Source organism: Bison bison, unplaced genomic scaffold (genome assembly GCF_000754665.1).
Source record: "Bison bison bison isolate TAMUID 2011002044 unplaced genomic scaffold, Bison_UMD1.0 scf7180017864180, whole genome shotgun sequence".
In the NCBI taxonomy this organism is placed as follows: domain Eukaryota; kingdom Metazoa; phylum Chordata; class Mammalia; order Artiodactyla; family Bovidae; genus Bison; species Bison bison.
Genome location: NW_011494752.1, coordinates 8388593 through 8399786, shown reverse-complemented (window position 1 = coordinate 8399786; position 11194 = coordinate 8388593). Strand labels below are relative to the sequence as shown.

At 47.5% G+C, this 11194-nt stretch overlaps 1 protein-coding gene across 1 annotated transcript in view; it reads left to right on the top strand.

Annotated features, from left to right (window-relative positions):
* Positions 1-6818, top strand: part of COPS3 (COP9 signalosome subunit 3) — a 16760-nt gene extending 9942 nt beyond the window's left edge. The window contains exons 7-11 of the mRNA XM_010842878.1: positions 583-756; positions 2708-2794; positions 4932-5045; positions 5904-5984; positions 6231-6818. Of these exons, the coding sequence (XP_010841180.1) occupies positions 583-756; positions 2708-2794; positions 4932-5045; positions 5904-5984; positions 6231-6284 (510 nt within the window). The 3' untranslated portion in view covers positions 6285-6818. The remainder of the gene's footprint in view (positions 1-582; positions 757-2707; positions 2795-4931; positions 5046-5903; positions 5985-6230) is intronic.
* The last annotated feature ends 4376 nt before the right edge of the window (positions 6819-11194 follow it).

The following is an 11194-nucleotide window of genomic DNA, read 5'->3' as shown; positions in this document are numbered from 1 at the left end:
AACGGAGTGGTGCCGAGGGCTCAGGCATCAGGGTAGGGCTGCTGCTCTAACCAGGTCTGCGCATGCTGCTCAGCACCGCTTGCCCGCTCCTGCAGCCCTGCCCCGTGTCTGACAGGGAAGATGAGGAGCCGTATCGCCCGGGTGGTGGACACAGCTCTGCTCTGAGGGACCCTCAGCCCAGGGGTCTCTTGTTCCTCTGGAAGCAGTTGGTTGTCCCATGGCACCTGGTGAGGCACGTGTGGAACAAGACGGGGCTGAGAAGGGTGGGTGTTTGCCCCCTTTCTTCCCGAAATGGTTTATCTGGGACAAGTCAGGAGCTGCCTGTGAGAAAAAGGCCTGTGGCCGTCACTGAGTGCAGGCTCCAGGCCTACTCTGTGCTACGCAAGGAGCACCATGGTAAACTTCTCTCCTTGGTCTTGAAAACCAGGCATTTGCTTAGAGTAACTTACAGTTTGCTGGGTAACAGTAAGGGAGGCTGGACCTCCTTGCTCCGTAGTTAGTGCCACGTTTCCTTTTGCATCTCACACAGGCTCTGTTCTGCTAACTGTCGAATCTGGTTTCTTCCCCTCTGCACACCTTTAGCCTCTTAGCAATGCATACCACGAATTAGCGCAAGTGTACTCCACCAACAACCCGTCGGAGCTCCGCAGCCTGGTGACCAAGCACAGCGAGATCTTTACACGGGACAACAACATGGGGCTGGTGAAGCAGTGCCTGTCCTCGCTATATAAGAAGAACATCCAAAGACTCACCAAGGTGCAGTCCTGTGGGCCTCCAGAGCCAGGCTCCATTCCTCTGTCCTTGTCGGCACTGAGGCAGCAGCGCAGGGTCCCAGCCGGTCCTTTGGGGACCTTGAGGGGTGCCTTTCCAGGGCTAGTATGGGGTATTTGAGAAGAAGAGCAGGTGAAGAAGAAGCAGGGAGGAGATGTGGCTGCTCTGGGAGGCAGACAGGTAGCTGAAGGGAGGGAGATGGCCTGGGCAGGTGCTAAGGGTATAGCTGTGCTGCCCGGGACCTCACAGCAGGCTAACCCACCCGTGGGCGCTTGGCTAGTGCACTTGCGCTGGGGAAGATAAGCCAACTGTGTAGTTTTTATTTTTTAAGATGAAAATAGACCCAGTGGCTTTTGATGCTGGAAAATATGCTTGTTATCAAGTGTTAAGACTGTCCAGGAAAGTGTAAAAAGAAAACGAAGCCTTATGTTAGCCAGGGAGATGGAGGTGTTCACTGCAGGTAATGGGAAACCGGCAAAGAACAGCTGCAATGAGCGGGGAGGGGACAGCTCTTCCCCCGAGACGCAGCCCTGCAAGGACGCAGTGGACGAGATGGCTGGCTGCCAGGCAGGCGGGGACACGGGATTGTCACGGGGGCTCAGACCTGCTCCACAATCATGTTCTGGGGACGTTTCTCTGGATCCGTCTGCTCCATGTGTGCGAACACTCCCACTGACTGTAACCAGGGTCACATGCTATATGCTGTTCTATAGCCTTTCTTCTGGTTTCCATGGCAACGTAAGCCTGTATCACAGTGACTGTACGTTGTGCTTTGTTGTACAGACAATCATAACTTTCTCAGCCAGTTCTCTTCTGATGGACAGTCAAGCGGAAGTTTCTTACTTTGAAAGGAAAAATGACAGTTCTGTATATTTCGAAATGTTCACTTTTCTTCCTCACTGGTGCTAAACTGCCTAGATACTGCTTAGAATTCACAGGAGTTTCATTTGGGAAGGAGGTGCTACTCTGAACTAAAATATATAGAGAGTTTTTTTGGTGATTGGCTTATCAAGAATTTTCAACATCAGAATCTTAACAAGGCCTGCTTTGAAAATGCATTGTATTTACAGCTGGCAGTTGTAAATATTGCCAGCTGCTCTAAAAAAGGGGGTTCTTTTAATTTGTTCCTGAAAGGCGTTTTCATCAGGTCCCAGGCAGACCATGGTAAACACTGGTTTCCTTCCCCCTCCCCACCCCTCACTGGTTTCCTTTTAACCCTCAATGTGTTTACGCGTGCTGACTTTGAATTTTGAAGGATGAATCTGTTTTTTTTTTTTAATTTCATATTATTTACAAGTTAATATATTTACAATACAAAATGCAAAGACACAAAAATCTCCACCCAGTTCCTGTACTGCAGCTGGCCTTTTCTTTCCCAGAGGCAGCCCAGCATCACTGCTTCTCTGGCCTCCCAGCAGAGAGTGTATAAGCATGTGCATTCACACACACGTGTGCTGTCACACGTATGCAGTTTCCTTGTTCAGAGATGTGAGCCAGATATAGATCCTGTTCTGTGTCCCTTTTTACGTTTAATGATGTGCATGTCTTCAATTTCAGCTCATAAAAAGCACCCTCACTTTGTAAGGTTTTTTATAGCCGTGTAGGAGTCCATTTGTGTGGTTTCCCTGCACTCAGCCAGTCCTCTGCTGACAGACATCTGGGCGGTTCTGACCTTGCCATCACAGGTAGAGCTGCAGCGAGCAGCCTGGCACACACGTCATTCTAGACCCCATGTGGAGGGTGTTTCCTAGAAGTCGTTGCTCTAGGAAAGTGATGCTGAAGCCTTAGCACATGCAGTTCAAGTCATCTTTGCAACAGAAAGCTTGTACACTCTTGAGAAGCACGCGATCAGTGACTCAGTGGGAGTCTACACATTTACTAGAATTTCTCTCTTCAGTCTGTTTCTACCTGTGATTGATTAACTTCTGAATTTCAGACATTTTTAACACTGTCATTACAAGATATGGCGAGTCGCGTGCAGCTGTCCGGGCCTCAGGAGGCAGAAAAGTATGTCCTGCACATGGTAAGTGTGTTTCTGTCTTCAGAAGTTACTAAGTGGAGTTTTGTCCTTGTAAAGGTTACTGGTGTTCGCCATGGGAGACATAGAGGAGGAGGCAGGGCATCCAGTGGCACCACTGTGGGTGCTCCGTCAGCCTCCTCACAGTTGCGGTTTTCCTGGGACGTGTGCACGTGTGTCCCGCACGGTCGTGTCCTGAGGACATTCTTGGTCATCACAGCCAGGGAGTGCTGCTCATAGCAAGCGGAGCCAGGTCCTGCACGCAGGGGGCGCGCCCACCACAGAGAATTCTCTGGCTCAAAACGTCAGTACTGCCAAGCCTGAAAGATCCTGTCCTACTGTGTAAAATTTATGAAGGCAGGGATTTTTGTTTTTAAATAAGATTTAATTTTTTTTATAGTGATTTGAGGTTCACTGCCAAATTGAGGGCAAAGTACAGAGTTCCCAGTCCCCACACACAATCAAAGCCTCCCCTGATCAGTGTCCCCACCAGACTGGGTTGTTGTCATAGCTGATGCTCCTCCACTGACAGCTCTTCATCCAAAGTCCTTAGTTTACATCAGGTTTGTTCATGTGTTGGACACTCTGTGGATTTGGATAAATGTGCATGTACGTGAATCTGTCATGACCGCGTCGCATGGAGCATCCACTCTGCCCTGCAGATGCCCTGTGCTCTGCCTGGTCCTTACCACCCCTCCCTCTACTGACCTTTTCGTTTTCTCCAGTTTTGCTTTTCTCACAATGTCATATGGTTGAAATCATACAGTGTGCAGCCGTCTCAAACCAGGTTCCAGCCCTGCATCTGCCTGGAAAGGTTATTTTTAATCCTGACTTGTAATGTCCCATTTTTAGCGGTGTCCCATTTTTGAGCTTCTTACGGAAGGGAATGTACAGCGTGTGTGCTCAGAGGTCTGGCTGTTGCTGCTCAGCATCACGAGCCCCATGCACTGTGTTGCGCGTTGTTGCAGCCAGCTCATGTTCAGGGTTGCAGCGTCCACGGCATGAGTGGAACCATCAGGTAGACATGGGGGTGGTTTCCTGTTGTGGTTTTTACAGAGCACACTGCTGGTGAACCTGGTGTGCATTTCCACTAGGTGTGTTCTGTCCGCTGTGAGATCCCCCGTGTACTCACAGAGTCAGGGAGTCACGCCTTGTGTTCGGTTTTGTTGGGCTATGAGCACTTCGTTAACTAGGACCACATCCCCCGAGGCTGGAGATAGCAACCAGCCCAGGCAGCTCAGCTCCACCATCCCAGATGGAGCGTTGCTGCTGCTGGGGCATGGTGTGTCAGGAATAACAGCACCCTTCTGGGATTTTCTATCGGCTGCTCCCTTTTTAGCTGCATGGACAGGATTTGGCTATGAGGATCAGTCAACTTAATCCCCGGTTGTTGATGCAAATAAAAAATGTATACCTTGAAGCTGCCTTGGAATCAGCATTGACAGGAAAATTTTCTTAAAGGACCAGAGGATAATTGCTACTGGAGTGAACCAAAAATTTGTTAGGGCTTCACTTTCGTGAAACACAAAGACAATTTCAATTACATCTCATAGAAGTTGTCTAAAGATGCAAGGGTGCTTCAGAATATCTGCCAGAGAAGCCAGACACATAGGAGCACGCACTGTCTGACTCCACTTCCACGAAACCTCCAGAACAGGCATGTGCACAGTGTGCAGAGTACACGGGTGGAGGTGGGGCTTGAGAGGAGGGGGCTGGGCAGTGACTACGCAGACGGGCGGGGGCCCGCTGGCTAGAGGTGGTGCCTGTGCATCACAGGTATAGTTCAATCTACTGAATTGTTCCCTTTAAACTGGCTGACTAGGAGATGTCCCTGGTGGTCCAGTGGCCAAGTCTGTGGCCTTTCAGTCCTTGGCTGGGGAAAACTAGGATCCTGCAGGCCGCGTGGCACAGTCGAAGTAAAGGTTAACTCACTTTATGTGGACTTTACTCCTTAGTCTCTCATGGTGCCCTGCACATACTAGGTATTTAAGAGAGGGAAGAGAGTTGAAGAAACCGGTGGAGCCTAAAACACTTACCAGTTGATTTACTTGTTGTTCTCTGTGATTTCCCCTAACTGCGTTGAAATACCACTTATTCACATAATGTTTGGGGTTAAACTATTTTCCTGATTTCTCTTTTATAGATAGAAGATGGTGAGATTTTTGCAAGTATTAATCAGAAGGATGGGATGGTCAGTTTCCACGATAACCCTGAAAAATACAACAACCCTGCCATGCTTCACAACATTGACCAGGAGGTAACAGATGCCAGTGCTCTGGGCTGATGTCTGTGATTTTACACTTGAAGTACTGCTTCTGTGTTCCAGGATAATTTTAGTTTTAAATATAGGTAGTTCCCAACTAGTTTGTAAGAACATCTAATTTCCTAGAAAGTTAATTTCAAAATGGACTCTTCCCGATTGTCTGGTTATAAATAAACGGTAGGTTAGCATCCTTGTCCAGTTTATCAGAGCCTCCCTCAACTCCTGAAATGCTTGGGAGAGTACAGTGTTTCAGTACAGTTTCATGTGTACCCAGTAGCCACTTACACGGTGGAGCCTTCAGTAACTTGAGTCTGGAGTCCCGGGTCAGAAGGTCAGGGCTAAGCGGGCAGCGGGGAGGAAGGCCAGCGGCGGTTCCCGCTGGGCAGCAGCCACGGACCAAGGACCAGGGAGCCTCTGCCTCTACACCGCGGCCCATGCTACTCAGGGCCTCCGGGCGTGAGCTGGGCTCACGGGGGCCAACAGGCTTCTTACCTCTGATAGGCAAATGGATTCAGCCAAACAGTAGCTTCAGAATATGAAAAGTCTCTTTTTGGCAATTCCAAATTTTTTAAAACCCTGGAAGCTGGAAGTATTTTTTTGTAACTCGTTTGGTGTCAGGTGCCACCTGAAATGACACTTGTGAACGGTTTTAGGTTTCACGTGTGTAGTTTAATTATGGTGTGGCAGGCAAGGTGGGCTATTTGTGCTGTGTTAACTGTCTGACCCCAAATTCTGACTCCAGAACCTATCTGGCTCAGGGCTGTGACCTTGTAGCACCCGAATAGTCTAGGCTCAAAAGGATAAACTTGCCCTGAACCCACCTGCTCAGCCTGTCGACCTGCCTCCACACAGATGCTGAAGTGTATAGAGCTGGACGAGCGGCTGAAGGCCATGGACCAGGAGATCACAGTGAACCCCCAGTTCGTGCAGAAGGTGATTGGGGTCCCCTTGTTAACAGAAGTATGCTGGAGGGAGCTGGGTGGTGTCCCTGTAATAGTGAAGTTCACGGAGACGTGCTCGTGGAGAGCATTTCCACACTCCAGGCTGGAAGTGTGTTTAGGGGTGGGGGTGGGGGTCCTATAACTGCCTCCCTGTTACAAGGGGTGATATCCTCTGGGGCTGCTGGCGGGAAGCTCTTGCCCAGGCAGACAAGTGCACTGTCTCCTGCCTCCCTCCCAGAGCATGGGGTCACAGGAAGATGACTCAGGAAACAAGCCATCCAGTTACTCCTGAAGCCGACACCCATCCTGAGTTAGAGAAGCCATCGCCCATCCCTGTGGCCGGACAGGTGTTGGGAGGCGGCTAGAGGATCAGGCCCATCTCACCTGGACGTAGAGACTGCGTTTTGTTTTGATGTCTTCAGTCCTGTGTGCTTTCAGTAAACCATTCTCTCTGTGAAGAAAGGAAAACATGTTCAAACTTTAAAGCCTGTTGTGGGTTTATTTATCCTCAGATTAATGTTATTATTGCATTAAATCTGCCTTTTTGTTTTAAATTATTTGAACGTTGGTTCGTCTTCTGTATCACCTTTTCCCTCTGAAAAGCTTTTAAAGAACATGTTCATTCTGAACAGATGTAGATTTTAAGAGTTGTTGGAAGATTTGAATCTACAATTGATATCAATTGCCTTAAAAAAAAAAGCTAAGAGGAGAAAAAACATCTGGGAGAATCTCTCAGGTAGAATCCAGTGTTTCAGAATTAAATTACCATGCATGTGAGCCATAGGATGCATTCTGAATTAAAGAGATACCCTTTTAGTCTTGGGAACCTTCATGTGTGTGTGGAGCTCTTCTGTTTGTGAGGTGAAGGGCAGACCTGCCTGGGCTTTATCTACAAGCATTTCCTGTTCACCTGCACAGCTGCGTTTGGATTCTGCTCAGGGTCCCCCCTCTTCAGGACTCTGGGATGCATCTGACTCAGGTCCCCTGAGTTGGTCCCAAGATGGTGTGGAGACTCTGAAAAGTGCGGTCGGATACAGTGGAATTAGGTCCCTAAAGAGCGTCTCCCTTGTGAGTAACATTCACTGTTTATGATGCGTCAAGTTGTGTGATCACCACATTTTCATTGTTTACAAAAGGAAACTCTGAAATATCATGCCAAAGGAACTCTGAAATCTCATGCCTAAGGAATCACCCCAGTAGAAAGGCTTTGAGGCTGTGTGGGCCATCATGCCACCCCCTGCTGTGCTGCAGGAAGGTGGCCACAGAGCATCTGATCCATAAGTGCATGGATGAGGCTGGGTCCCAGTGACCCTGGGCTGGCTGTGACCCGCCCCCCCCCGCCCCCCTGTCCAGACTGCTCCCCAACTCAGGTGAGCTGCTTCGTTTCCATGCATACTTACACAGGCTTGTACTTAGGAAATACTGAATGGAAATTTCCCTTCTATCAATGTGGCGAATTATACATAGTTTTGTTTTGTTAAAAACCACTGGACAACTTCTGATTTACCCGGATCTGAATTAAAATCACCTAAAACATGTTTGAGAAGTCTAGTAGGTGGCAGTCATGGCTATTTAAGGCAAGGGTAACTCATGGGTTCTGACGTGGACACTTGATTTCCCCCCAAGATAGTGGTTCACTAAAACACCACATCATTTTTGAAACTTTGATCTCCAGAGGGGCCCGGTGTTTAGGGCCTGTTGCTGTGTTTGCAGGGGCCCCTGCTATCTGTCAAGGAAGAGGGGCTGGGTACTCTCAGCCCTCTACATTGCACCCACCTCGCGTGTTCTCTGGCTTTGGGGAGGAAAGGCCCAGGCCCCCTACATTGGCTCTGGGCCCTGGAAGGGTGTCCACCTCACTGCAGCGCCTGTGCCCGGGCAGTGATTCCAGCCCAGGAGGCAGGCCTCCCCCACGCACACGTCCGGGGCCCCAGTCCACTGGGGACCTCCCCAACCTCCTAAGCTCTACAAATTTTGGTGAGACTTGTTTCCTTTTCTGCCACGTGGTTAATGACTATTGGGCTTCCCAGGTGGTGCTAGCGGTAAAAAAATACAAACCTGCCTGCCGGTACAGGAGACCTAAGAAACGTGGGTTCGATTCCTGGGTCAGGAGGATCCTCTGGAAGAGGAAATGGCTACCCACTCCAGTATTCTTGACTGGAGAATCCTATGGATAGAGGAGCCTGGCAGGCTACATAGTCCATGGGGTTACAAAGAATCTGACACGCCTCACATAGTGGACCTACTCATTTTCTTAGGACTTTTCAGGTGTGTCTTTTTGTGGCACTCTCCAATGTTAGGAAGTACTCTGAATTAGTAACTAATGGCCCTCAGAGTTCAGTGCTTGTATAATGTGTGTTTCTATTTGTACGGGTGCCCAGTGAGTGCCCACTCCCCCACACCACCACCACCCGCCACACACACACACACACACACACACACACACACACACACTTTGCCCAAGTGACAGTATTCAGCTTTTAGTCTAGACTTTCTTAGGTAATTATGCTTGGTCTACAAGGCCTCTGGTTTGGGATATATCAGTTTAAAGTATTCTTTAAAAAACTTCTAGTTGCATGTATTTTAAATGCAGAAGGTGTTTTCTGAGCCAAAGAATGTCAAGCAATTCAATAAAGTTACAGAATTGTTCTGCCCTACATGGAAGTCACCTTCTTGACTGTTGAGTATATTGGAGTCCCAAACAAGGCTAACAGCACATTACTGTGAACTAGCCTTAGTAACAGGATAGTGTCCATAGAATCTTAACGAGTTGATGCAATGATAAAGATGTGATTTGATTATATTTTGCAAGACATAAAACATTGAAAAATTAAGCCAATGTTTTGAGTTAGGAAGGTTTTAATAGACATTACTCACAGCATGCTCCTCAACCCACTGGAGACCTGAGCTTTTGCTAAAACAATTTTAGGGAAAAGGGCTGCTTAGACACACATTTTTGGTAAATAATGAGTTGGACAAAGTTTCTTAGATTTTTTAAAATCTCACATCTCCTGTGATATGCCAACATAAGCCACAAATACTTAAGAAGGTGTTTCTCAAAGTTACTTCTAGATTAATTTGGTTAACTTGAGATATAATTCAATAGGCTCAGTGGTAAAGAATCTGCCTGATATGCAGGAGACACAGAAGACCTGCCTGAAAAATTCCATGTACAGAGGAGCCTAGCAGGCTACAGTCCATGGGGTTGCAAAGAGTCAGACGTGACAGCATGCACACATGCAATCTAACCAGGGACAAATGCTTTCCCTTTTCCAGCATGTATTTGGCATGCCTGTGTGCTCAGTTGCTCAGTCATGTCCGACTCTGGCGACCCCATGGATTGTAGCCCGCCAGGCTCCTCTGTGCATGGAATTCTCCAGGCAAGAATATTGGAGTGGGTTGCCATTTCCTTCTCCAGGGGATCTTCCCGACCCAGGAATCCAACTCATGTCTCCTGAGTCTCCTGCATTGGCAGGCATTCTTTACCACAGCCACCTGGGAAGCCCCACGTAATTTGGTGGAGGGTCTCAAAAAGCTGTCAGCTTTTTAAGCGTGGCACTCATAGGTGCTCTACCCTTGATCACATTCCCTTCTCTGGTCAGCTTATATTCTAGTTCTCTCCCATTACTTGCTTTTCAAAAATGCAGTTTTTGATTTGTAAATTCTACGTTTCTGGGTTTCAACTTGAAACACTAGCCAATTTTTAGAAGAAAACTTTAAAGTTAAGAGTTAGTTGCTCAGTAACGTCTGACTCTTTGAGACCCCATGGACTGTAGCCCACCAAGCTTCTCTGTCCATGGGGTTTTCTCAACAAGAACACTAGAGTGGGTACCCATTCTCTTCTCCAGGGGATCTTCCCGACCCAGGGATTGAACCTGGGTCTCCTGCATTGCAGGCAGATTCTTTATGGTCTGAGCCACTTCAGTGTCAGTTTAGTCCCACAGTCGTGTCTGACTCTTTGTGACCCCATGGATTGTAGCACGCTAGACTTTCCTGTCCTTCACCAACTCTCGGAGCTTGCTCAAACTCGTGTCCATCAAGTCAGTGATGCCATCCAACCATCTCGTCCTCTGTTGTCCACTTCTCCTCCTGCCTTCAATCTTTCCCAGCATCAGGGTCTTTTCCAATGAGTCAGCTCTTCACATCAGGTGGCCAGAGTATTGGAGCTTCAACTTCAGCATCAGTCCTTCCAATGAATATTCAGGACAGATTTCCTTTAGGATTGACTGGTTTGATCTCTGTGCAGTCCAAGTGACTCTCAAGAGTCTTCTCCAACGCCACAGTTCAAAAGCATGAATTCTTCAGTGCTCAGCTTTCCTTATGGTCAAACTCGAACATTCATACATGACTACTAGAAAAACTATAGTTTTGACTAGACCTTTGTCAGCAAGGTAATGTCTTTGCTTTTTAATACGCTGTCTAGGTTTGTCATAGCTTTTCTTTCAAGGAGCAAGCATCTTTTTTTTTTTTCTTAGTTTATTTTAATTGGAGGCTAATTACAACATTGTGGTGGTTTTTGCCATATATTCACATGAATCAGCCATGGGTGTACATGTGTGCCCCATCCTGACCCTCCCCATCCCATCCTTCAGGGTCATCCCAGTGCACCAGCCCTGAGCACCCTGTCTCATGCACCGAACCTGTACTGGCGATTTCACATATGATAATATACATCTTTCAATGCTACTCTCTCAAATCATCCCACCCTTGCCTTCTCCCACAGAGTCCAAAAGTCTGTTCTTTACATCTGTGTCTCTTTTGCTGTCTCACATATAGGGTCATCCTTACCATCTTTCTAAATTCCATATATATGCGTTAATATCCTGTATTGGTGTTTTTCTTTCTGACTTAATTCGCTCTGTATAATAGGCTCCAATTTCATCTACTTCATTAGAACTGATTCAAATGCATTCTAATAGTTGTGTAATATTTCATTGTGTATATGTACCATAGCTTTCTTATCCATTCATCTGCTGATGGACATCTAGGTTGCTTCCATGTCCTGTTGATTGTAAACAGTGCTGCAATGAACATTGAGGTACACGTGTCTCTTTTGATTCTGGTTTCCTCAGTGTGTATGCCCAGCAGTAGGATTGCTGGATCCTATGGCAGTTCTATTTCCAGTTTTTTAAGGAATCTCCACACTGTTCTCCATAGTGGCTGTACTAGTTTGCATTCCCACCAACAGTGTAAGATGGTTCCTTT